The 27,853-nt window shown below is 43.6% G+C and overlaps 1 protein-coding gene and 1 long non-coding RNA gene across 18 annotated transcripts in view; one reads left to right on the top strand and one right to left on the bottom strand.

Annotated features, from left to right (window-relative positions):
• LOC139060219 (uncharacterized) overlaps window positions 1-16,450 on the top strand; it is a 36,682-nt gene extending 20,232 nt beyond the window's left edge. The window contains exons 3-4 of one of the 2 annotated variants that reach the window (XR_011514706.1): window positions 10,354-15,678; window positions 16,041-16,450. This is a non-coding gene — a long non-coding RNA (uncharacterized lncRNA). Of the gene's footprint in view, window positions 1-10,353 lie in introns of both variants that reach the window. The other variant, XR_011514705.1, reaches the window with a different exon arrangement.
• LOC139060218 (uncharacterized) overlaps window positions 8,424-27,853 on the bottom strand; it is a 44,725-nt gene continuing 25,295 nt past the window's right edge. For 6 of the 16 annotated variants that reach the window (XR_011514695.1, XR_011514697.1, XR_011514696.1 and 3 more), the window contains 3 exons: window positions 24,469-24,790; window positions 18,436-18,498; window positions 8,424-9,332 (listed from right to left, as the gene is read on the bottom strand). Coding sequence is in view for 5 of the 16 variants with exons in the window: in XM_070539275.1 (XP_070395376.1) it covers window positions 18,168-18,222; window positions 18,436-18,498; window positions 24,469-24,652; window positions 24,733-24,790 (360 nt within the window). In the remaining 11 variants the exon portion in view is untranslated. Of the gene's footprint in view, window positions 9,333-18,144; window positions 18,223-18,435; window positions 18,499-24,468; window positions 24,791-27,853 lie in introns of all 16 variants that reach the window. The other 10 variants (XM_070539275.1, XM_070539276.1, XM_070539278.1 and 7 more) reach the window with 6 other exon arrangements.

Genomic DNA, 27,853 nt, shown 5'->3' with positions numbered 1-27,853 from the left:
ACGCAGGAACTAGGCAGCCACCGTACCTGCGGTTAATAAAACATTCAAATTTTGACACTTCACGTGCCAAAGCCAAGATCTGATGAGGCACACTGTAGCGGTGAACTGCGGATTAATTTTCACCTCGCGGGATTCGTTAACGTGCATTCAACGTACGGTACACGGGCATTGCATTTTTACCTCATCGAACCCCGTCGAAATGTGGCCTCCACGACCGAGATGTGATCCCACAACCTCACTTTCGCAGCGCAACACCCAAACCACTAATACAACATGGTGGGTCTACAAGCCATCAGGCTCTGGTAATGCTGGACCTTGCTGTTAAAGAACTCCTTTAATCAACCACAAGACGTCGGCTGTAATCGCAAACCAGACCTATGACAGCACCAATGTTAAACTATTTGTTGTCACCCATATGAGTTAAGCACATTTGTTTTAGAACTACACTGTACTATTTCTGTGTCAGTGATTACAGGGGAGTCCTTGTGTATCGTGTTAGACATAAAAAGATTTAAAGAGATGCCTACAGAGACATTGCGAAAGTACGTAGCTGGTATTAGTAGATTGCACCAATGATTGGAACATCTTTTTGGAGCACATGGTATAAGCACATGTAACAAATAATGAACAGTGACACAATACATCCAGCGGTCAGATGCAAGTAGTACTGCTAAACATGACAACAGATCACTCTATTCACCACTGTCGGAGTGGCAAAGTTTAAAGTTCGTTTCCAAAAGCATTGCCTGCCTGGGTTACATGTCGTCATAACCTTCCTATGTTATGAATACGTAAAATTTATAGCAGGCCCATCCCAAAAATTTGGGGACGTCCAAAGCCAGTATATGAAAAAAATTCTTCTGTTTGATTCTACTCTAACCTTATAGTCCACCGATTTCAAGTGACTGGCCCAGCCAGTAATGCAGGTGGCATGCAGCTCTTAACAAGTGGGGCGGCTGGAATAGGAATACTTTATTGCAGCACTGGTGGCCTGAATTCAAAGCCTTTTCATTAAGTAACAAAGCTCAAAAAGAACAGTGCCACAGTTATTTTTGTCTTACTGAGACTTGGCTAATACAGCCCACACCCACAGTGGGTGGTGTGTCAGCATGCAGTGGTGGCCTAGCCAGTTAAGGATTTGGACTAGGAAATAAGTAGTCGTCAGTGGCGTAGCCAGAAATTTTGTTCGGGGGGGGGGCTACGCCACTGGCCCAATACATATATATATATATATATCCATATATATATATATATATATATATGTATATATATATATATATATATATATATATATATATATATATATATATATATATATATATATATATATATATATACATCTGCACGTTGCAGCTCAGCCTCCACCTTAAGAGGAAGCTTTAGCTCGGGTGCTCCCATTTAAGTACATGTAGCAGGGGAATTCGTTTTTCCCTGCAACCACTTCACCAAATTTGAGGAGGTTTGTTGCATTTAAAAGAAAAAGTTTAATTCTAGTGACTACTGGTTTCGAATTTTTCATTTAGGTGGTCAATTATTTACTTAAAATTGGCCAAAATTGAAAATCTTCAGAAAACGAAACTATCAAGAATAAATCTCCGTGACTCAACAATGAAAAATGATATCACAATTCTGTGAATTGCATCTAATAGTACATCTACAGCGGACAAAATAGATATGCTACACATGAATCTCAAAAAAATTTAGTATTGTGGAAATACGGCTTTTGCAGAACCCTTGTACACAACGTAACCAATTCACGTAAGATACAAATTGACATAACAAATTTGTTTGCTTTGACTGTTATAATAAATGCCATTTACAGAACCACAATATCTGTTCTTCATGCATAGCTATTAGTTTGTAAACGTCGTGCTTCTATTTTTTCAAACTTTCGAATTTTTCAAAATATTTTAAACAAAATTCAGGCCCTAAATCGAAGTTCTGTTTCCAACAGACACTAGGATTTAACTTTCTGTAACTTCCAAGACCGGGCCAAAACGATGGTTTTGGCCCGGCCTTGGAATGCCTTTGCAACGTCCTTTGAACCGTTTGCTCCAACGCTTCACAGTCTTTCTTTCTTTCTTTCTTTATTGGTATATTTATTTAATGAAATGAAGTGTTCAACGTACACGGCAGTCATATGGTGATTAATTTCTGTTTTGGAAACACCTTCAGCTGTGAAAAAACTTCGCGGCACCGGGCTGTTCAACTTTTGAAGTGTCCATTATGTGACGCAACCATATTTAACCCAGAGTATGAGAGCATTAAAGAACATTTATCTTCACACCTGCGTGTCACTTTTTGTAAATGAGACATGCCGTTCTCCTACGCGCATGCCTCGCAGATAGTGAACCGAACCATTATTGCGTGGTTAGGGTATGCTCACTTTCATTTGACTCGCCCTCTTACATTAGAAATGCAAAGATACAATGGGATATACAAATGCGAAAATACGGCTTGATAAAGGACAAAAAGTGTCACTGGAAACAAAGTTCACTGCATGTATACACAAAACCTCGCAACAAGATATTTAGGTATACGTATAAGTCTCCAATGAGTCTATGTACGTAAGAAGAAGTAACTGTATATAATGCGTCAAAAAAAGGCAAATAAACATGTTGCACAATCATAGGTTCACAGAATCCTAGATTCCGCACCCATTCCATCCACTCCCCCCGATGTATTGCGCGCGACGGAAGGCGGCGCGCTTGCTCCCCGCTTTTCTCCTTTGCGCACACAAGACTGAGCCACCATCGTCGGCTCACCCATTCCACCTCCCCTCCTACGCTTTCACTCGCACATACAGCATGCAGCGCGTGGTCACGATGTTATCACCCTTGGACTTTATACGGAACATGAGGGCGACGGCGACGGCAGGAATGCGCCTGGAGTGTCCATATAATTGCTTTCGCAATAATATAATAAACGTATCCGGCAACTGAAGCGTCCCGTCGCCCATTACTTTCCGCAAAAGAAGTATCAAAATCGAACTTTCACCATGCGACAATTCGCTGCGCTGCAATAATGTATTTTTTTCTGTGAGGCGGAGGCACCGAAATGAAAAAAAACCGCATAGGAAAGTATGTTGGCCAGAATCGAATGCCTACTTCGGGCACCTAATGGGGCTACGGAAGGAATACCGAAGAAAACATGAGACGCTTGGTCCACTGAGAACCATACGCATACTGCTCAGTATCCTACAGCGGCGAAACAAGATTTTCCGGAAAGGCTCCGCTCAAGGAATGCGGTGCAATCCTTCGAGTCCCCACAGTGATGGCGGCGAGCGACCATTGTTTTTTTTTTTTCTCGTCTGCTAGCCAGAAGGCGTCCAAAACTCTGTCAGGTGAAAATCCACTCGGCCAGAGCAAACCGAACGCGCACCGAAGTGCATCGCACGGTGGTCGGGGCCATACGAGAAAAACGTATGCGCTCTGGCTGGCTCTGGCAGCCCGCTGGTAGGGTAGCGAGAACAAAAAAAAAAAAAAAGAAGAGGCTCATTGTGTTTTCGCGAATAAAAGTCAAAGTAGGAAAAATAAATGAGAACGTAGTCACTTTGGCTGGCTTTAGTGTGTTGACATGGATGTTCTGGCGTAGGTTAAAAAAAATGTTGATATCTTTTTTATGTGACATGACGGCACAAATGAACCACCCCAACGCTTCGTCTCATTGTACCTCGCTGCCTACTTTGTCAACTCGTCTGCTAGTGTGTTGATTTGGCTTGTCTCGTTGTATGTTCCGATGTAAGACTTTAGAAAAGTCAATAGACCTTTGGCGTCAAATGTTTATAACAACATTAAACCCACAAAGTTCCGCAATTGAAAATCTAAAGCACAACTTTGGAAATGTCAATGCGCCTTTCACATCAAGAGCTTATGAGATTTATACCCATAAAGTTTCGCAATTGATATCCATGCGCTCCATAGATTCCGTGGCCTCAGCGAGATGCCGCGGCGAGCCCGCTCACCATCAAAGCGCCCTTGAAACTTTGTGCTCGGATGGGACTGCTTGGCGTTATGTGACTCCCGGTGTATGGGCGTTGCCACGAAATCCAGCCCGAGTTTGCAATCTTCGCGGTTAAATGTCTTATCGAGCGTCAAAAAGACATTCTAGACAAAATCCAGAGTGATTTCCGGCGCCGGGGGTCGCTTTGGTCGGCGGTGCGTGGACAGCACGAAAAAATTTCGGGGGGGGCTGAAGCCCCATAAGCCCCCCCCCCTGGCTACGCCCCTGGTAGTCGTGGTGCATTTTGGAGCAGAAAAATTGGTCCTTTTGGAATAGTTGGAGTAGTACAGCAGTAATGTGTAGCCATTTGGTGCAGCTCATTATTACTGCGCACTCAGTAAATGCTGCTCAACAGCAAAGGAAGATACCAAGGCCAACAGCCAGCAGCAGCCAATTAGTACCACATCAGTATGTTGCAAACACTTTCCTTTGAATAGGTAAGAAACCTTCATAAACAATTGAAAAATTCATGCAGAAACTCCTCTGGGACTTAAGTACGCTTAAGCATTGTACCACTTGCTCATCTCCACGCAGCCGAATGTCATTATCAACCCCTTTTCAAGGATACGGCCACAAACTGGGTACTTCGTGATGGGCTGATCACACTTAAAAGCAAAGCATATTCCAAAATTCAAAATAACAGCCTGCACAGAAAGCACTTGGTTTGTGACGCATGTGAAACCATTATATTGCAGAGCTAAACTATGAGCATCTGTGGAAGATTGGAGGCCCTATCGTGAGCACGCACACTTATGCAGGACTGTAACAACAACAGCCAAAGATAAATTTTTCAACCATGACATTTCAGACATGCTTAGCAATGACACAAAAATTTAGGAAACCCAAATTATCGAACTTGACGGTACCGTTATCTAAGGATGGTAACATTCTTTCTCCGGCACGTGTTGCTATTGAATTCAAGTTTTTTTCATCCGTTTTCACAGATGAGACTGGTGTACCTAGAAGCTTTCAGGCCCCTATTTTGCATTCAAGCATGCACAACATTAATATCGCTTCTGAAGTAGTACAGTCCTGTATCGATTGTCTTCCAGCTAACTCTGCTCCTGGTTGTGATGGCATCTGCCCTAAACTTCTTAAGATATCCAAACCTGCAATATGTCGCATTTTAGCCAAGCTTTTTCAGCAATGTATTGACACGGGATGCGTCCCAAATGATTGGAAAGCAGCTTGCATAATTCTCATATTTAAATCTGGTGATTCGTCTAACCCATCAAATTACAGACTAATTTCTTTACCAGCATGTACTGCAAACTCATCATTTCATCTGCTCTAATGAAGTTTCTTACAGAACAAAACTTTTTCTTTATCAATCGGCATGGACTTTTACACGATTGATTATCTTTTTTATCGAATCAATGTAATATCTGTGGACTTTGCGAAGGCTTTTCGCAAGGTTCCTCAATTGTGGCTTATTCATAAACTGACAGATCTTAACATACATGTGAGAATAACTAGGTGGACTACCAACTTTTTAACTAACCGGTAGCAATCAGTTTTCATCAATGACCATTTGTCTCCATTAAATCATGTCAAATCTGGAGTACCGCAAGGTTCCATGCTCAGGCCTATTTTGTTTTTAGATTACATTAACGATATTAGTAATGGTAGGCGTTTATGGTCATAGACTATTTGCTGATGATTGCGTGATCTAGTAACCCTGAGGATACCTGCTACCTTCTATCTTACCTAGACAATCTCTGTAAGTGGGGCAGTAAGCAAGCGGAAATCAACATTAATATTACAAAAGCTATCAGATTCAGGACTACAGCTAAACCCGTGTTATGTAATTACAAAATTATAAAACATGCCCGTAGCCTTGGTATTCACAATATCTGGGTGTTCATTTGTCATTCGATCTGTCATGGAACATTTGCGTAGATGTGATTTTCACTAGAATGTTTTAGTTTAGTGTCTTTACAGTTCTCCCCGCTCCATGTTTCCCCGCTTAGCCACATGGTGGAGTGGTGGGTGATTGCACGTTTTAGTTGTATGTCTAGCCTAGCGGAGCAGAGGGATGGATGGATAGGTGCTACGAGTGTCCCCTTTGGAAAGAGGTGTGGGTTGCGCCATGAAGCTCTTGTATTGCCTAATGTTCGACCTATGTTAACAAAGAAAAAAAAACCCACGATGACTTCCCATAACCAAACTTTCTGAACTTTGTCTTTGCAAGCCTCTGTTGTTTGTCGTTTCCCTACTTTTTGTCCACCAATCTTCCATTCGCTGCTTACCAATCTTTACTGCATACATTTTTACTTTCCCCCTGCTCTTGCTGAACCCAAGGGCTTCAAGCAGGCCAATGGTGTGTGTGTGTGTGAAAACTTTTATTGTAATGAGGTCCAGAGGCTTGACTTCTCAAGCCAAGGCGGGCCGCTCCCACGTTGGCACTGTCAGGCCAAGCCTTTCAGCGACATCATGGGCCCCCTGGACTGCCCTTAGTTGGTCCTGAAACAATGCGCTTTGTATCCTTCTCTCCCACTGTGTCCATTCTTCAACGAGGTTGGGGAGAGTCGCAGGACACCCCGCCAGCATATGTCCGATTCCAATGATGCCATTACAATCATTGCAGTCCATCTTAATCTCCCTCTCTGGATATATTTTATTAATGGTGTATAGGCCAGTGGTGCCTAAATCTACTGCTGGGGAGATATTTCACATTCTAGTAAAGCATGCTCTATTGTTTCCCTAGCTTTACCGCAGCAAGCACATGCTTCTTCCTTCTTATATTTTGCTGTATAAGTGCGTGTTCTAAGGCATCCTGAGCTCGTTTCAGAAAGTAATAAACTTCCCTTTGAGTTATAATAGATTGTTTCTTTCCCGATATCCTTATTTCCTCTTCAGTAGTTACTCGTAGCAGGTTTATTTTCCATTGCCGCCACCCACGAGATTATCTCGGCTTCTCTGGCTTTCCGCTTGATGTTCCTTTCGTATTTGCAGTGCCTTCTGGCCGAATTCAGGGTAATGAAACAAAATAAAAGCACCTATAAGTAAAACTTTTTTAAGTAAAACGAATACATATAGCTTATTTGTCCATAAAGCATCTAAACACGAACTTGTAATGTGTTACCGGTCCATTTTATCCAGTGGAAAATAAAGCCCCATCTTGGGGAATGCCACGTGATAGCCAGAGAGCTTGCATTTTGCATACAATCTGATCCTTTCTGATGCTAACATGCTGCACAGCGTGCATCACATACTCCCGCGCTGCGAGGTTTTCAAATGGGTCAGCATGCGCACCTTCTAGCAGACATAAGTCTTCATCTGTGCAAATCTATCTTGTAAAGAGCAAGGCAGGCAAGGTGCCTCGATGCACAAGCCAGAGTGGGTGTGTGCATCGACCACCTTGCTAGGAAAAAATGGCAGCAACCTTCTGTTCAGGCAGCTTGTAAGCGGACCGTGTTTCTGACTCCGCCAGCCCGCTTGCAGCTAAGCGGAGGGCGCATGTGCATTCGCACATCCGCTCCGCTCAGCTGCTTAGCAGAGTGTAAAAACGGCAAACTCTACTAAAGCAACCACATCTCTTGGCTTCATAAGGCACTATTTGCACTCGGCTAACTCCAAGACAAAATTTCTCGCTTACTTAATTGACTCTGACTCTAGTTTGTGTCTTAATTAATTACTTAATTGACGCTGACTCTAGTTTGTGTCGAGGCCTATCTCGAGCACAAACTCGAGTCTTTTGCAAAATAAGGTTGCTCGCTTCATCACAAGAAACTACTCGCATACATCTAGAGTTACGGAAATCAAATATTAAATTAATTTAGCTCCTCTCAATATACGCAGGCTTCTGACACTATTGTCCTTCTTTCATTTACTCCAACCGGTTATCCCACGTTACTCTAAATATCAGACTAGCTTGTGACGTGTGTCTTGACGGCTTGATCACCAACTTAAAATCGCACCCATCTTCGCCCACACTAATCCGTTTTTCCACTCACCTCTCCTCCTCGCTATCTGACACGACTCATTTGTACATAATTTGAAGTTGTTCCTAGAAATCTGAACTACCTCTTACCTTGCTGTTCTGTTCCAGTTGCATTTCTTGACGTTCTTATTTAATATGCAATTTTGCTTTCCTGTTTAGTAATCTATACTTAAATTTTTTTCCATTGTTTTGTAATGTGAAACAGCTCATTGTGATAAGTATTTTAGGAACCTTGACCCTTGTCATCACTATGTTTTTTTCACACATTGTATATACCCTGTAATAAGTCATTTTTTTGCACTAATTCATGTTGTTCCAATTCATATTTCTTGTTTAGTTGTGTACTTTTGGTATTTTTTGCTCCTTTCATTGTAATCCCTGTAAGAGTTGGTGTCTGCCATGAAAAGGGTACCTGGCCCATACCATTGTTCGACTCATTCATGCTAAGGATGTTGTTGAAGGGAGGAACTTGTTCTCGTTAAGAATGAGGAGTAGGGGATTTATTTACAATATCTACATGAAGAGTGGAGAACATTACATCTGATCAGTCTAGCATGACTGAGATGCACACTGAACAGCCGAAAATGTCTGCTTAAACACTCTCTGTCCTTACTAGATCCCTAGGCCAGGAAAAACTAGATCCCTAGGCCAGGAAAAGCTGCCATCCAACCTTCATCCAACCAAAGCGTCCAAAGTCGTCGAAGTACCCGCCTTTGAGGGCGAAGGTTCACACACTCTCTTGCACTTTTGTTTTACTGAACACACTAAAATGAGTGGGGCCTCATAGACAGGTGTTGTCACGTTTGACTCAAGCTGGCACGTCTTGGTTCCTCAGCTGACTCTGCAGTTAGCTGCTGAATCTGTCATGACTGTGACTTTTACCAGAGTACATGGGAGAACGCCATAGAACAAACATTTCCAGGAGTTTTTTTGCTCCAATTGGTCCCTGAAGGTGACAGCGAACCAGCTAACAATCCTGTCCGCCAAACGTGTCTAGCCTTACTGGCTCCGAAGGGCTATTCGAAGGGGGCATGTTGTTGGCTTCACGAAGCGATTCATTGCAGCGAAGCCAGAAGGTCACTATCCCCGCTAGCCAATCGTAACATCCCCCACCCCTATGCCTCCTGGGCTCTTTAGAGTACTTGAACAAATAAAAAGTGTTATGGAAGTTAATATGACCGGTATAAACAGGAGCGTCGCAGCAACACGGACTGCTGCAGACGGCAGCGCCAGGTGTGCTGATGACGTTCTGATCATTATAAGCTGATACTGCTCTTTAGTGCCTTATCCATCTACGTCAAACCACTATGCCTTGCGTGGACCATATCTTGAACGCCGTGTTCTCGTCGCTTTGCCTTGAAGAGCGGGCCCATATCTTGAAAGCGATCTGCGAAAGGGGCAGGGTGCGGTGTGTGCTGAGAGATTTGCGAGCGATCTCGTGGTAGCGACAGGCAGAACAAAGGTAAAGCCACTCGCTGCTGCATGCTCTATCTATATTGTGTACACTTTTCACTTTGTTCAGTGCTTGAAGGCTGTTCACCTCCGCCGTGGGTTGGCCCAGTATTGCACTATCTCTGGGATCGGCCCACATTTTTATCTTGCGTGATGGACGTTTGGCAAGCATAGAGATGCTTACACATTTAAGAAAATTTTAACACCCAGAACCAGCCAATTGGTACCATGCCAGTATGTTGCAAGTACTTTTATTTGAGTAGGTAGAAAGCCTTTGTAAATAGTTAAATAAAACTTTTGTGGGCTAATGAAAGCAGCTGAGTCAAAATTGCCATACAGTTCTGAACCACATGCAAGAATACATGTATGCAATGCAAACTGTGTGCCTTCCAGTGGTCAATGGGTCTTAGCGCATGCCTTGTGCTTGCTATGAATGCTGATTTTGTCACCGTAGCCTGTTAGCATTGCATATAGTAATTCCTTCGATTGGTGTTGACAGCCAGGACGAGACTTTTACTGAGAGAGGCATGCCTGATAATCAGATCGTGGTATTGGCATGTAAAAACGCAGATTTGTTTTGTGTTCTTGTTTAGAGACAAACCAAGTGCCCTTGAAATGCTGCATGCAATGCATTGACTTCAGGCAATCCATTGCATTACTGCAAATATCACTCAATATTTGAAAAGTCTAGTAGATGATCCATCTCAAACTGAATTACTTGCACGTTCACTATTTGTTTCCTATATTTAAGTCTTCTTCTCATACCCCTGCTGAAAACGCTGCGTTGCCCTGAAAGCGTGAAAATACCGCACCTTTGCGCAGTTCACGTAGCCAGGTTTCAGGCAAGTTGAATAGTAGCTAAATGGTGTAAATGGTGTAGTAGAACCACCATTAAGCATGTGTTGGAAGTCCAGTGCTTAAGTTAGAATAAACCACCCGGTTATCTTTTTCCACAGCTACAGTAAACAAAAGCTGAAGCGGCCTTCAAGTGTTAAGTGTGGAAAAAGATGTTTTGCGGCAATGGCTGTGACCGAAGACAACACAGGTATGTATGTGGTTTTCCAATTCAAGCACAGAGGCCACGACTTTGAACTGGGTCGTGTTTTTCTGTCCAAGTCGGAATGAGCTGCTATTGCTGGTAAGAAACCACTTTTGCTCTGCTTTATAATACATAAAGAGTGGTTGTTGAGTTTTCAACACCCCAAATACAAGGCAATACTCATGCCAGACCATGCAGTGAACTTGGAGCACATGTTAGTGCGCTTGAAATTCATGATTTCCACATCATTCGAGGCCACCTTTACTGACTGCAGGGCATTATAGTTAATGACATCATAAACATGTTTATCATTTTGCTACATTGTATCAATGCCTGAAGAGTTCAGAGAGAGAGAGAAAAAAGGGAACCGTTCTCTAATTTCACAGTGGTAACAACTACCTTGGCACAGCCAGTGGCCTATATTTGACCTATATGGCTATTCTTATTGCAGGCAACAACTTTAGTTATACTTGTTTGCATCATTTCATGTACCAAGCAGGAAGGTGTAGTGCCTCCCGGTGCACTGTAGGCCACGCAGCAGACTGTGGCTTTTTCTCTTTCTGCTTTATTTTTCAGGCTTGCAGTTAACTGGATTGGTATGACTTGTGATCCTAGTGGGATTCAGTGTCTCAAAATAGCAGTAAGGTGGAATAATTTCCACTTGGGATTACTTAAGGTGCATTGTACATAATTATGTCTGCCATTTTGCCGAAACTGATGTGCAAGTATTACAGACATCGATGAAACTGCGACCTCTCACCACTACTGTAGGTCATCCACAGCAGATGTGCTTTCCATGTGAAACTTTCATCAGCTCAAGTTGTATTTTACTCTACTATATGTAGGGCTCACAAACCATGTGCCATACTTTCTGGACTATAATTTGAACTGTTGTACAAGTCACCCCCTTTCCCCCTCTTTTCACAACCTTCAAAGAAAAATTATGTGTATATAACTCATTGTATAAGATGCATCTATCTTAACTTGGGTCAGCATCGTGAAATGCGATTGTGCATGTTTATACAATTATCCTAATATGTCGTACTTACCTATTTCAGGGCACTAAACTTCAGTAAAAAAAAAAATTTCATGAGCCGCACATTCTAGCAGGTAAAATAAACTGCAAGTACATTGCTGGAGAAAAAGAGTGTCTCATGTTGGTCTTGCATATATAAGTTACACTGTTGTATAATACGCTTGGACGAAAATGAAAAGAATAGTGGCACCTATGGTTTGGAAAATATGGTACCTAAATATTTTGAATGCTCATGAATCAGCTATGTGAATGAAACATGATTGGAACGATCACGATAATTAGGCTTATACCCCTGTCACACGGCAAATCTAATGTCATTTCTTACGATTAATGTCATTATTGCAGCATGCTGCCACAAGGCGAAAACTGTCATTTGAAAATGATGACAATGACGATAGTAAAAAAAAAAAAAGACACGCCTCAAACTCACTTTTGTCCAATAATTATTTTCCAATGTGCTAAATTCCACTAGAATACGTGATCGTTGCTTTCAAACCGTAGCGTTCGATCACTAACTTGTCGACATTGCCAACGAAGTCGAGTCGAGCTAAGGCAAGCAACAGGGCGAAGAGAACGATACGTGCGTCCGCTACATCTGCTAAAGTGGTAAGAGAAGGGCAGTTGCATGTCATCGCCGTTCTGATGTGCATGCGAGCTTCTAATATCCTCATTCTTGGTGCGTGCCACAGGTAAACACGCGCACGCTTTTATGCCAAGTCAATTGAAGTGGCCGCGGCCGATGCTCCGGTGAGAACCAACACAACTGCTGCAGCGAAAGCTAAAGACGGCTGTCTGGTCACTGGACTGAGAGTAGTTTTCTGTATTTACGCACGTGATGGACTTTAACGTCGTTAAAGCAATAATTAGGTAATAAAATGGATAGAATAACAGTGATTTTTTGTTAAAACAACAAAGAAGCATGTACTGTTTGCAAAACACTGGTAAACTTGTGGTGTCGAGGATACACATTCAGTTCCAAACTAATGCAAATGAGTTTGGCGAACTCATTTGTTTGTAAATGTCATATACGAAAATGTTATGTTTTACCGTGTGACACTAAAGAAATGGCATTATCAGCAAATGTCATTCGTTGTAAATGACATTAGATTTGCCGTGTGACAGGGGTATTCAGGGTGCCTACCAACCGGGAAAACTGGGAATTCTCAGGGATTTTGAGTAGTCTGGAAAAAGTCAGGGAAAACTCAGGGAATTTGGGCCTCTATCAGGGAAAATTAGCGGCAATTTTATTGAAAGGGTCGAAAGTCGCGGTAATATGCTGGCTCGAGTAGCAGACAGGAATCGTAATGACTCGTCGTTGGCAGGAGGAGTTGCCAGTGTACAGTCAACGAGCGACTTTCCAGATTCCTGATAATTTGGACGGCTTCGCGGCGCCACCTCGTACCCTATAATGTCAACGTATCAGAACGTGTGAAATTTCTGACACAAGAACTCCTTGCCGTTAGATTTTCCGGACGTTTTGCCGCGACCGCAGGTTCGAAACGGCATTAATCAAAGGCACCACCGCTGCCGTTTTCATTACTTCGCCGCCTCGAACCGGCACTCGCACGCAGATCCGCTGGCACCCGTTGCCACCACTGCGGCAACGCTAGGCCTAGCTGCTTCGACGTTCGCTACGAAGCTTCTTGCCATTGGGTGCCGAACTTTTTATTGAAAGAATTCGCTGCTGTCAGCAATGGCACGGACTCCACCTTTGTGGTCCTTGCGATTGGCTTAGAAACTTGGAAAACACGGTGTGTTGCATAATGCCGGTTCGTGAAAGTCAGCCACTGTACAGAAATGTTACTCGGTAAAGCTTACGGAAAAGTATTGCAGTGAAGCATAACAAGCGTGGGAAGGGGCGCCACGGAATACAGTATGTATATCTTAATTATGCACGCGGGCACCCGGCATTTCCTGTCACAGTACGAGCACAGGTATGCCTAATATGTGTACCGACAGGCCTTCAGAGCGTTTTCGAACGTGCCTGTGGCGGTTTGAGCCCCTAAGGGCAGTAAATGACACGCATTTATTTTTTTCCAACTGGCCGATTTTTCGGACGTTTTCGCGGCCCCTAGGGAGCTCGAAAAATCGGTCGTGGACTGTGCAACTGATCAAGATGCTTCAAATGGTTCTTGGGGCGAACGAGTGGCGGAAGGCGGACAAGAACAGAAGTGACCTACGCATTGAGGAATAAATGAGAAAGGAAGCTTGTTGCCGCCGTTTTGAAAGAGCTTGAGCTCAAAAAGTAAAGTTTTGGCTGATGCCGAGATGCAGGTGTCCCTCATCCAAACCAAAATACACTCTTTGAAGCAGTGCAACACAACACTCTGGCGTCGTGCGTGGGCTGAGAGTATGTCAGGACTATTGAGGTTGACATACGAGCTGTTGAGAGAGAATCTCAATTGTGACAGAGTTCAGGCCTCATGCCACTGAGGTTGCTATCAGTTGATAGAAATAGCTCATATTAGAAAATATTTGCCTTTGTATGCATCTCCTTTTTATTCGTATTTGATAATGTCCGACCTTATTTGCAATTGTTTTCGAAGACACTTTATTTGCTGTGCATTTTACTAACCCCTGCCGTCTATTCTCTTTTTGAATAACATAAACACTGCTCCTTAGTATTCAAATTGGATTAAGCTGCTTTTTTTTTCATGTGCTTACTAGAGAGTGACAGCATCAGGCGATATGGTTTCAGCCCGTGTTGATATAAAACAGTTCTGCATCACTCAGGGAAATTTGCAGTGGCACTCAGGGAAAACCTGGAAAACTTGGGGAATTTCGAAATGTCAACTTGGTAGACACCCTGAGTATTAGACGTGAACTCGTAAAACAGCTTCAAGTGTCCAGTCAGTACTCTACTTGACTGAAATGATACCTTTAACTCAAAAACCCACATGACTGCATAGCCTTCAAAGCATACATTCACAGGTGTGTCTGCTCCGTAAATATGGATGAATGACTGATAAATCAACTATATAAATAATTGCTGAAAGCTTTAATTGACAGTTTTTATATTGACATTAATAAAATTATGTCCATCAATGCAGTCAGTAACAGTGATGTTTATATTTAAGTTAATCTAGAAATGCTGCACGTTTTCGATTGCCGACTCTGTTTTGCCCTTCTATGGTGGCATGCCACTATGGAAGTGGCAATAACTTCTGCTATGGAATGCAATTGGAAAATGAAGTCCTAACTGAAGGATAGAAATTGTAAATAATGGCAATATTTAGTAAAGGAAATAAAAGTGGAAGACATTTTTGCCCTGGGTAGGATATGAACCACAATCTTCACATGTCCAGTCCAGTGCAATGTTTTCACAATGCTTCAGTAATGTCTTTTGTGCGAACAAGGTTACCAACAGTGAAGGATGAAATTGGCAGCCTAGCTGTAAACTTGGTACACACAATAAATTTCTTCACTTACGTACCTGATAACACTGGTGCAGATAATCCCTATGACGGTTTATCAATGACACCAAACATTGAAACACTTAAATATGTAATCTTGCCTCTTCGAATGTAAGGTAACCGTGTAGTGTAATTCAGAAATGTAATTTTGCCTCTTCAGCAGCTGAAGGCTGCATAGCACCATGTCCTTGCAAAGAGCTGGCCTAAAAAGAACAAAAATTGCGACAGCTTGAACTATTTAACACCCCCCATTGCAAAAGGTTTTTGTAAGTCAATGTAACTCATTATTCAATTAAAGGAATTCTAAATAATGATATTAAAAAATGTTCATCAGTGCCCATTTCACTTCTTTGCGTGCTCGGTAATAGTTATTTATGCTTCAACTAATATACACTTTTTCTCTACTCTCTCAAGACAAGCTGCGAGAAGGCGTGTCCATTGATGCAGTACTGGATAATGTGCGGTCCAACGTGGATGAGACATTGCACCGCATCAACCTGTTAAGCAAGCAGGGTCTCCGCAACATAATGAGGGATGCCAGAGTCTCAAAGACCGAGCGGCTGCATGATAATGACTATGTGAGCGTGCAACTCTGGGTTGAGAGGATGCATAGTGAAAAGGAGAACCCATTGCTCTTCTTTAAACACCAAAAAGTGACATTCTTTTAGAGAAAAAATGAGGACCTTTTGGATGACATATTTTATGCTAGTCATCATGACCACACCACAACAGGAGCTTTTCAAGAGGCTTGGAACTGATCGTGTATGTGTCGATGGAACACATGGAACAGCAGGTGAGCAGTACTATATAAATGCACTAATAATAAAAGCAAAAAAGAGGGAATGCTGTCTGAGAATAATTACAATAGATATGATGAGTAGTATTCCTTCACACATGATTTTTCTCTTAATTTTTCTCACATTTTTTAATTGATGCAGTTCTCGATTATCAGTAACAGAGAAAGAATGAATTCATCGCTCTGTACACTGGTGATATCATTCCATTGCTACTGTCCACATCGCTACATGCCCTGCATATCCTGTCTGTATTGGCACCACGCAGTTATGATAGGTCACATAATATAGCTCATCACATTTGTCTTGTGGGGATGCGCGACTGTCGCACGTCCCCTGATATGTTGTTTTTTCTGTATAGCTTCCGTCTCCTGCATTGCGGCTTCGCCGCGGGCCCCAGGCCATGCGAGAGATGGCGCGAGTGTTGCGCTGCCAACGCCGCCTCACGGCAGGGTTACTTGGGGGCGCAAGGGAGAACACGCTTCCTCTTTGGTTCGGGACGGCAAGCAGCGCGGACGTGCCAGGCGTGCGCCGATCCATGCTTCTGCAAGACCGTCTCGTGAGGCCTTATATGACCGTTCGCGTGACCGTACACGCGAACAACCAGGCGTTGGGATCCAGCAAGGGGCGAACATATTCGCTCGCTATCCGGTCACGGTGAGTAGGACTTCCGCGATTTGTCGCGCGCCCATTGGCATGTTTTGTGGATAGCAACTTGGCTAGCAGGCATTGATCTATGAAAGGTGCAATAAATGCCTTTGTGATTGTTTGCACTACTGTATTGTCGTTCCTTTGACCCAAGAGTACGGGATGAGAATCCCACAGTCTAGGGTGCAGAAACAGTGCATTGCACTGTGTATTAGTGCCTTCTGTCAGAGGTACAGCTGTCTCGAGGCTGTTTGGCATACTGAACTGTTTGCCAATTAGGCGAATCACTGATTACTGCTACAGTCAAAGGTGCTTTTTCTTGGCGGCAAGGGGTGGTTCCCTGAGGACTGCAAAAACAAAACATTTAGAAAATCAGGCAGTCCAAAAAAAAAAATTAATGCATGCCTTTTACTGCCATTTAAAGAGAGGTGCTAGTCGAAAACATAAGAACCTAGAACTATGAAACCCCAGCTGTTTACATACTCTCTTAGGGTAATTTCAAATACTATATAAACAAGTTTTATATCAAGTTGCATAGGTTTTGTTCTGTACAACGACAATGTGTAAAACGTCGGCATTCTTGCCCCCACTTTTTTATCTCTAAACTTCCATAATTGCAGACCAGTGATGACGCATAATCCTCCAAATCAACTGCAGAATACTGAAATATGTTACCGAAATTAATACCAAAATCGTTATTCACTGTTATGTTTTAAAAAGTGCATATAAGAAGTGTTAAATTAGAACCTGTGAAACCATTTCAAAATGTTTAGACAACCAGTAAGTGTTACTTAAGATTTTATCTTACGTACGTAAGTGATGTTGAAGATTAACCCCTCAGTGGTGGTGGTCAAGACAGTTTAGGATTTCAAGCACAAAGTTGTCATTCTGGAGCAGTTTAGGAGCAGAATTTTTTTTTCTACTTCGTGTTCCAAAAGTTTTTTTGGAACACTTGGAGTAGTACAGAAGTAATCTAGCCCTTTGGTGGAGCTTGTTATTACTGTGCAGTCAGTAAGTGCTGCTCAAGAGTGAAGCAAGACACTCTTGAGACACTCTTAATCAGTGTACTGGCAGACCAGAGCTTTTTTGGACGTGCCTGTGGCGATTTGGGCCCTTAAGGGCAGTAAAAGACATGCATTCATTTTTTTTGGACATTGTAGCGGCCCTTAGGGACTCTGAAAAATCGGACTGTACAACTGACCAAAAGGATGTTTCAAATGGTCCATGGGGCGAACACGCAGCGGAACGAGGACAAGAATAGGAAGGACCATTGCATTGAGGAATGACTGGGAAAGGAACTGTGCCGCCGCCTCTTTGAAGGAGCTTGAGCTCAAAAAGCAAAGTGTTGGCTTACACTAAGATGCAGGTTACCCACATCCACACCAAAATAAACCCCTTAAAGCAGTGAAATGCAACACTGAAGCATTATGCGCAGTCTGAGAGTATCTCAGGACAGTTGAGGTTGACTTTCCAGTTGCTTGGAGAATCTGATATGTGACAAAGTTCGGGCATAATACCAATGAGCTTGCTATCAGTTGATACAAATAGCTCTATTTGCTTTTGTATGCATCTCTTTTTATTCGCATTTTAAAATGTTTGACTATTTACCGTGAGCTAGACCACTTTTTTTTTACAGTGAAGCTGTCTATTGCTAAGATCTGGCAGATCGCATCCGCGCATAGACCAACAATTTTTCATACGATGGGCCGATCCCGAAGAAAGTGCAATACCATGCCAACCCGAGGCAGAAGTAAAGCAAGCATTAAGCACTCCCCATATGTGGGCTGATCCCGACGGTCGTGAAATGCCAGTCCAACCTGCAGCGGAGATGAAGCAGGCTTTAAGCACTCCGCACACATGGGCCAATCCCATAGGTAGTGCAATACCAGGCTGACCTGCGGCAGAAGTGCAGTTCACCATTAAGGGGCCCACATACGCAGCTCCGCTGGTCAGCCTTCACAGAGTAAAAGGGCACCGAGTTTCTTTCGAAGATATTTTAGTAGCTGTGCATTTTACAAACCCCTTGTTTCAGTTTTCTATTTTGAATAAAATAAACACTACTCCTTACTGTTCAAACTGCATTGTTTTTATTTTTTTAACATGCTTACCAGAGAGTGACAGCATCAGGTGACATGGTGTCAGCCCATCTTGACGTGAAACTTGGTGAAAACCTGAAAAAAATCGGAGAATTTGAAAATGTCAACTTGGATACATTGTTCTTCTAAGCATGCAGTATGGCACATAAGCCTGGAGGTTAACGAAGAATCTCGAGAACACGTTAAGGACCGTACAAAGAGCAATGCAATGATAAATGTTAAGAGACAGGAAGAGAGCGGTGTGGATCAGAGAGCAAATAGGGATGGTCGATATTCTAGTAGACATTAAGAGGAAAAAATGAAGCTGGGCAGGCCATGTAATGCATAGGGTAGATAACCAGAGAACCATTAGAGTTGCAGAATGGGCGCCAAGGGAAGGGAAGTTTCGCCAAGGATGACAGAAAACTAGGTGAGATGATGAAATTTGAAAGCACAAGTTCGCATCAGCTAGTGCAAGACAATGATAATTGCAGGGAGGCTCCTTCGTTCTGCATCGAACTTTAAGGTAGGATGATGATGATGGTGAATGCGTGCAACTCTTTAAAAAGAAATTTGGGCCGGAAATAGCTTGCACAGTTCACCAAGACACGAAACCAAATTCGTATGCTTTGCCACTAACACGGATGTATTCCAGCGAAGCTAACTTATGAAAAGCGGCCACCATTGTGTAATCATCTATTTAATTGTTGGAACAGCTTGCGAAACATAGCATGATGTGTTGGAAGGAGCCCCGTAACTTTTTTTTTTTATAGCCGGCTATAATATGCACATGCTGAATTTTTTATAATTAATGCTATGTGATGTGCAAAGTAAGCAGCAATTTTATCCAGTATTAAAACGTACCTTAGTGTAACAGTACAATGAGAGACGTAATCAAGAATTTGTATGTATGCACATCTGAGTACGCATGCATGCGTGCTGTAATCCTTGAAACTGGTGCACTGGTCTTAGTGCAGCTTGGTAGCTCATAGTTTGTGAGGGGATTCGTAATGGCAGTGCTCCACCACGCCACAATGCAGCAGTCAACGCTGATAGTGTATCCACACGCCGGACGGCTCCGTGCAAATCTGTGCCGCGGACGCTTAATCCGCCGCCCGTCTGGCTGCGAAGCCCATCCAGACGACGGACGGACTGAGCAGACGACCGCGCCGGAAAAATAAACATGGCGGCACCACCCGAAGCGACTGCCGTCCGCCTCGAACCTGTCAAGTCGTCATCGTCCACTGTGTGACCCATAATTTTCAAACTGAGGCTTGTATTTGGTTTATATTTGTGCCCAGAAGCTTCAACAGCAATCTATTCGTGATGAGTGGGCACCGTTTCCGAAAGAGATACTCAGATTCTCTGCGTGTAGGCTTAGAGTGGCTGTATGGCTGAACATGGCCTCGACGATGTTGTGGCGGCCCGGGCGGATCTCAGTGGATGTAAGTTATTATGATTGCTTGTTTCTACTCACTCTAGATGGCGCCATCGGTGTAACAAAGACTTTGTCATACGTGTTTTTCACTCTGAATGAAAATGGCAATCGAAAGGAAACGACGGTTGGCCGCAATGGCTGTCGTTTTGTCCGAATTGGATGATGACGAGTGCTTGTTTCATCGAAAGAGGTCTTGTTATGCTCTCGTGTCCGCGTAATCGGTGAGAGCCATGTCCCACAACGCGGCGAACTGCTCCACGAGATGTAAGAACAAAGTTACCTCATCCATTCAGGTTCATTTCAGTCGCTCTTGTGCGAATCGCACGCTCGCGAACAGACACGAATGGTGTCAGCAGCGATGAAGCTGTTTCAGAAAGATCCCAAAGCCGCGCTTGTTGCCAGACTGTAGAGCATGCTAGGCTAAATCCGCAGCATTCGACTCCCAAAATCCGGATGCGAAAAATAGCACGGCATTTGGGGTGCGATCTTGTACGCGTTCCAAAATAGAACGGAGGCGGTCCGTTCTACCGAGCCGCACATGGTTGGTCAGTTTGAACGGTGAAGAACGCCATGACGTCAATTGTGAAGTGATATCTGCTGTCAATCATTCCGTGTTGTCTGCTATCGGACAAACGCAACGGAACGGACCGCCAATTTCGCGACGGAAAGAACGGACCGCCTCCGTTCGAGTTTGGAACGCGTACAAGATCGCGCCCTTGTTGTCCGTGGGGGTCGCGGATGACGCGCGGACGGCACAAATCCGTGACGCGTAGTCACGTGATGCGCCGTCCATCGTGTAGATCCACCATGAAGAGAGGAAATGCTAATCTTACCGACGCTGCACATTTTTTATTTATTTATTTATTTAGAAAACACCTTACAGGCCCTGTCGGGTATTGAGTAAGGGGGGCAATGTAACAAAGAACTGTTAAGTACAATGGAAACAACTCAAAAATAAACCTAAGACAACTGTACAGTGGCTGAACTAAAAACAAAACAAAGCACAGCATGATCAAGCATAGCGGATATATAAAAGGAAGGAGATTATGTAAAAAGCATGCACAGGCGTTCACGAAATATTTTACGATCAGTTATCGTGACGATATCATCGGGAAGACCATTCCGGTGGATATGCCACGAGGTACAGCAGATAAATTGAAAGCAGTGGTTTTACCGAAAATGCGCTAGAAGCTAAAATGATTATGTAATCTTGAAGACGTACGGACGGGGGTTTTGAGGGGTAATATGCATGGCTTATCGGAATGAACATATTTGTGAAATAGACAGAGCAAAGCAATCTTCCGGCGGATGTCTAGGGGCTGTAAAGAAATATTGAGCTTGATCTGCGTTATACTTGACTTTCGATCAAAATTCCGAGTTATATGTCGGGCAGCTCTGTTCTGGATGCGTTCCAGCATGGTTATTGAATATTCTTGGTGTGGTGACCATACAGCTGATGCAAATTCTAATTGCGGGCGTACAAATGTCAGGTATGCTAATTTACGCACGTCAGCAGATGAATTTTGCAAGTTGCGCCTCAGAAAGCCAAGGGTTTTAGATGCAGTTGCGCAAATTGTAGTGATATGCGGAGACCAAGAAAGGTTACTAGTGAGGTTTACACAAGGTATTTGTAAGTAGTGGTACGTGACAGGTTCGTGTTATTTATGGTGTATGTGAATATGGAGCTAGTGCACTTGCGTGAGAATGATATATTACATTTGTAAGGGTTAGGAGACATTTTCCATATATTACACCAGTCGGTAATAATGTGAAGGTCATGCTGCAAGGCAGTATGATCGTTAATAGAATTAATTTGTCAGTAAACAACGCAATCGTCGGCGAACAGTCGTATGCAGGAGGAAATGTTTGAAGGTAGGTCGTTAATAAATATTAGGAAAAGCAGAGGCCCTAACACACGCCCCTGTGGTACACCAGACGTGACCTCAGTGACAGGAGAAGGAGAAAAAGTTTCTAAGCCAAGAAAGGGTTAGTGAGTCGATACCTAGATGAGATATTTTAGAAATGAGCCAGCAATGGGCAACGCGATCAAATGCTTTTGAAAAGTCCAGGAAAATGGCGTCTATTTGTTGACTGTTGTTCATACTGCTATGTAGATCGGTGGTAAATTCTAGTAACTGTGTTTCACAAGATAGACCTTTCCTGAAGCCATGCTGTTTCTGAAAGAAAAAGTTATTTTTTTCTAGGTGCGTGTAAATGTGCGAGGCGATTATGTGTTCAAATAGTTTGCATGACACAGATGTTAGCGATATTGGGCGATAGTTTTCAGGCCTATGTCTATCTCCAGTTTTAAAAATGGGGACAACCTTCGCAATCTTCCAGTCAACGGGCAAGACACCAGACGACAAGGACTGCTTAAAGATATGATATAGGATGACACTTGAAGTAGATACTGTGTTTTTTAATAGCTTAGTGTTAATATTGTCAATACCACAAGCAGATGTGGTTTTAAGTCCGTTAATGAGGCTAACAATGCCTTCAGTTGAGATATTTAAGGGTGCCATAAATGGGTAATCGTAATCCGGAACCACTGGAATATCAGAATGGTCTTCCCTCGTAAAAACAAAAGAAAAATATGCATTAAATAGTGATGAACATTCCCCGTCTGAAAGAGGTTGTTGTTTGTCGTCTAGCAGAGAAATATCAGAAGTGTGACCGGGTATTAACGGTTGCTAAAATTTTTGCGGATTAGTCTTCAGGAGAGAAGGTAAGTCGTGAGCGAAGTACTTGTCTTTAGAAGTGCGTAAGGCTAAAGTGTACTCACTAAGGAAATTTTTGCACTTGCTCCATGAGGACTCTCCCGATTTGTAGCATTGCGGTACAGACGTTTTTTTTTTTTATTACGTAGTGTTCGAAGTTTTTTATTGAACCATGGTTTAGATTTGTCGTTCGCTGCCGAAACGTACGGAATATATTTGTCTTTGTAAAGTATCCAGTTTTCGTTAACGGAACGTTGGGAAAAAGACGGAAAGAATGAGTCACTGTTGATGGAAATGTAGTTAGCTTTGTTGTAATCCCGAATTTTTTTATGTTGAAACCCAGTGAATAACATGGGAATTCGGAGCGTCAGCTGAAGCAGCTTATGGTCACTGAAACCGTCAGAAATTAACACAGGACACACGGTTTCAGGTGCGGTAGTTAGTGCCAAATCTAAGAGGTTATTGTCACGGGTGGGTTGATTGATTACCTGAGAAAGATTTAAGTCCAAGGTTAATTCAATGAAATCGGTTGCGTGCTTGCACGACGATGACAAGCATGGCCAATTGATTTGGGGAAAATTGAAATCGCCAAGCAGATAAACATAACTAGTTGAACATTTCTGCATGGCAGTAACAATGCTTTCGCGTAGTTTATCAACAAATGGAAGGGACACTTCAGGGGGGCAGTAACAGACACCAACTAATATGTTTCCACAAATGGTTTGACAGGCAGCTCAGATAATCTCAAGTGATGAGGTGTCAACTTCATAAGAAGAAATCCTTTTATATATTGCAAGTAAGACACCACCGCCCTTTTTATCATTGTGGTCATGCCGATAAATGCTGAATATGTCACTTTCTATAAAAATTTCACTATCTGAAACATCGTGGTGTAGCCATGTTTCTGTTAGAGCTAGAACGTCGGGTTTGCTATCTTCTATAAAGGAACAAAATATATCGCGCTTATTTAGTATGCTGCGTATGTTAGTGTACGATATTGTGAGCAAACGAGATGATTTAGTAGAAGAGGGAAGTTTAGGGACCTGCGCCCCCGTAGATTTCTTTAGCTATCTGTTACATAATACGACGGTGTCTCTATCAACATTGTACATGTATTCCTTGTTGTTAATGCGCATCTTGTCAAGTGAAAGTTTGCAGGGTTTGTCCTGTGCTCTTGCATATTCTAACAGCTTTTTTCTTGCTAAGTGAGTGCTTGGCGCGAAATCCTCGCGGACAGATCAGCGGGAGCCTTTTAGCTTCCTTGCAGAAGCCAAAATATTCTGTTTGTCTTTAAATGTGACAAGCTTAGCGATTATTGGCCTGCATTTGTCATGAGCGAATCGACCAATTCTGTGCACTCGTTCAAACTGGTCGCTTGATAAAGTAAGCCCCAGCCTTTCAGCGCAGAGTTTGACGACGTTTTGCTCTGAACTCGTCCAATCTTCACCGGACTCATCGCTGATGCCAAAAAACAGTAAATTTGATCTACGTAATCTGTTTTCGGCGTCCTCGCACCTTGAGGCTATGGTTATTAACTGGCGTGAAAATGACTGGATGCCGTCAGGTATGTCTGTCCCAAAGGTTTCGCGTAGGCTAAGGTTGGACTTGAGAGTGGCGACTCTGTCCTTAAGGCATTTCACCTCAACATCTGTGGCGTCCTGCTTCTCTTTTATCCCCTTAAGCTCCACCAAAATTGCAGTTTGGCCTGCTGCTATCCTGCGTACAATGTCTAAAACAGAATCTTCAGGTCCAGGATTAAGTTCGACATCCCCAGACAGCATCAATCGCAACAAGTCGCACAAAGCAGCAGAGTGCGCGTTTGACACTGTCATAGAGCTCAATCGGGCACGACACCGCTATTAGACAGCGATTATTGCACTTATAGCCACTGGTATTGTCCAGGTAACTAACCTGTAACAACAGAAGCGGTGAGCGTCCCATTGTCGTAGCGGCGTCGTGCCCAGCAGAGAGCAGTTGTGGCGGGCTTTTATATTGCGCGCCGGATCCGATGTTCGTGCTGGTGCATTGCCCGCGTTGCCAGGTGATGATTCCGTCATCCGCCAAAGCTGGTGCCGCACGTAGGCGCTCCCTCGTTCTGCGGTAGATCGACGATACCATTGTTGACAGGGCTCGGCCAAGGGGACCACGCATGCGCGTCCAAGGTACGTGACACACCCACGGAGCCAAGTTCCAGAATGACGGGAGGCCGGCAGGTCAGCCCGAGCAGGAGGAACTGTTACAACAGAAGCGGTGAGCGTCCCATTGTCGTAGCGGCGTCGGCTCAACAGGCCAATGAGAGTGCTGACACGTGAGCTTGAAGCTCGCCAGATCCATCTAACAATTTGTGCGTCGTACATGACAGCATAATCAACATTTAATCATCGATTTATTTCAACTACCATGTACGTCGACGTTGCTTCTTTAGTGCTGATACTTTGTTGACCCCCCCCCCCCCTTTCTTCAAGGATACTTCTGACAGTGAAAAATAACACTGAATGTCCACATCAACAGGAACGGGCAAAAGATGCAACCATTTGCGACCTTTCTAACAGAAGCTTGTATTGCCTCACTGGTGTCGGTGTTACCGCGCGAAAAAACCCAAGCTGCGCAAAAATAGAAATTGCTTATCAGGCTGCGGATTCGAACCACCGACCTCCGGATCGCGAGACCACCACGCTAACCGATTCAGCCACTGTCAGTTCATCAAACGCTGCCTTTAAGGTGGGTAAGTAGAAGCAGCGCAAGGCATGAGCCAATCACGGGCATCCCCTTCTTCCAGAGGAAGGAAAGGGTGTGTTCGCGTGTTTGCTCGCCCTACACCCGCAGTTTCCCACACCAGTTCAGGCCCAGCAGTCAGATGGGGAGGCCGCGTTTGGTCTGTTCTGCCAAAGAGCAGGCTGCATTGAAGGAATGGCAGTGGGAGCAGGCCACGTGTTGTGCGTTTGGCCAAAGAACAGGCAGTGTTTGATTGATGGCACCGGGAACTCATTCGAGAAAGGGGTCGACGTTGACGTGCCGCCCTCGCCGTGAGGCGTTACAAACAGCCTCAGATCCCAAGCTTCGCTTGCACCCCGCTTCACAGCAGTGGAAGGGCAGTAACTTTTTTGGCCTCCATCCTTGTGTCATAGTCCAAGCATGCTCTTGCTAAATAGAATCATTCTTGGCAACTAAAGGTTAGTGTTTAACCCTTTCGCTGTCACGGACGTACCGGTACGTCATCGCGCTTCCCCCCCAAAACTGTCACTGACGTACCGGTACGTTCTCTATCGTGCGTTAAAAATTTCGCGCCAGAGCGCAAAGCTGGCGCTCCTGGATTGGCCACGCACTCTGTTGACTCTTTCTACAAGTTTGTATATTCGCCCCGACCTGTGTTACTCCATGTATTGAAGAGTAGGGCGCGACGGCCACTCCCCACTTTCTCTTTGCTGAGTGGCGCGGTGGCTCCGTGTTCGCTGTATCATGCGTCGCGCGCGTGTGGTTATGGGTTCAAGGCTGGTTCTGCCGTCTCCGCTGGTTTGAAGGTTTTTATTTTTCTTCTGTTGGTGTGCCTGCTACGGCGCCTCAAGTTCAGGCGCACGTGCCGTTGCCTCTCCGAAAAGAGCGACTCGTTGCTGCTTTCGCTCTCTCGCCGCACCCTCGCTTTCGACTTGCAGCAGTAAACGTAAAGCCCTTCGAACTTTGTTTAGCCTTTTTCCATCTCTCTCTGTCATCTTGATCACGCAACGTCCCATTTATCTCCGTTGTGCGGGCGACTGAAAGCGCATCCTCCCTGCGCGCGGTTACTTTCGGATGGCTCAGCGCGCGGGACCTTCGTCTGCTCATTGGAGCGGTGGCTCAATTCCTATTCAGAATACGAGCCGAGCTCGGATTCGGACTCAGACAGAATCGCATGCGAGGAAGAGGGTTCCGCATCGTCAGATTCGGGTGTTGAAGGGATTTTATAGTCAGGCTGATGATGATGATGATGTTTACTAACAACAGCTGCAGAACACTGAAATGGGTATATTACATTGACTATGTTATTTTTATACCAATCATAATCAAAAATAAATTGCTATGTTCATTCCCTCTTATGCTCGTTCCCTGAAACCAAGCCGACACTGGGGGTGCGTCACGGTCAGAAAGGTCCGACAGCGAAAGGGTTAAGTGCAATTAAAGCTCCTCATTGGAACAGTCTCCAGGACTTCAGAATTTCACGATAAGTAGAATACCATTTTGTTGGTAAGTACCACGGCAGAGATAGTGACCTATAGGTAGATAATGAAAAAGCCAGTATTCAGTAAAAACTTATAAATGTAAAAAAATTTGGCCTAGTCTAGTTTAGAGTAATTGGCAAACCTGTTTTTGCAGTCTTATACTAGTGAAGGTTTAGCACTACAGGACTGTGCCAGTTCCATTATAGATTAACATTACTGAATATATTCTGCAATCACATTATTTATTCATAAATTACACTTGCGCAGGTAACATGCATGTACTGTCAAGAAGAGTAGATATGAGAGAGATTATACAGCTCGCAACGCACTGCAAAAATGAAAGGTCACAAAGCAAATATGTTCTTGTTAAAGAAGCATAACATTATCTGCAATGTTGTTAGAACTTCAAAAATAAGTTTTTTGTTGAAAGGCACAACTAGTAAACAACTATAGTAAGAATTTCATTTAAAGTTGGAGAAATAGTACAACTCTTGGCATTCTGGGGAGTTAAAAAGAGTGGAATTAAGAAATCTCAACTTTGTCAAGTAGGAATGAAATGGAGGGCCCACCCCATTTTGCAACTTTACTGTGGACCAGTGTATGCCAATATGGGAAGTAAGAAAAGAAATTTGGGTATTTCATGGTGCGTGTAGATCCATAGACTTTTGTTCCCAACGGTATCTTTTGATGACATGCCCAGTCTTTTTTTTTCTAGTCACTTGTTGCACTTTAATGCGATAAAATCTACTTGAACCTCTTGTGGTCGCAAGATCCGCAGGTGAGCTCGTTCCCTCAATCAGTTGCCACCACCCAGTCTCTACTCAACCATATCTTGTGAACAATATATACATCTTTTTTTTTTTCTGCCTCCTAGCATTTTGGGTGATATCCTGAGTGATGAAAACAAGCACTCCATAAAATCAGCAACATCTATCATTACAACAGATTCATAACAATAGTGCAGCCACTACATTGTTTTAGCTTTCCATACTAAATAAACTCACTGGGTCTGCGTTAGTGTGGGCAGGGGTAAGCTTGCACACGTAAGTTTTTGGTAACATTCATAACAAAGCAAACAAGCTTTCAGTACTATAAACCTT

The sequence above is a fragment of the Dermacentor albipictus genome, chromosome 5 (assembly GCF_038994185.2).
Source record: "Dermacentor albipictus isolate Rhodes 1998 colony chromosome 5, USDA_Dalb.pri_finalv2, whole genome shotgun sequence".
Taxonomy (NCBI): Eukaryota; Metazoa; Arthropoda; class Arachnida; order Ixodida; family Ixodidae; genus Dermacentor; species Dermacentor albipictus.
The sequence above is the reverse complement of the archived record's forward strand: the minus strand, read 5'-3'. Positions and strand labels throughout refer to the sequence as shown.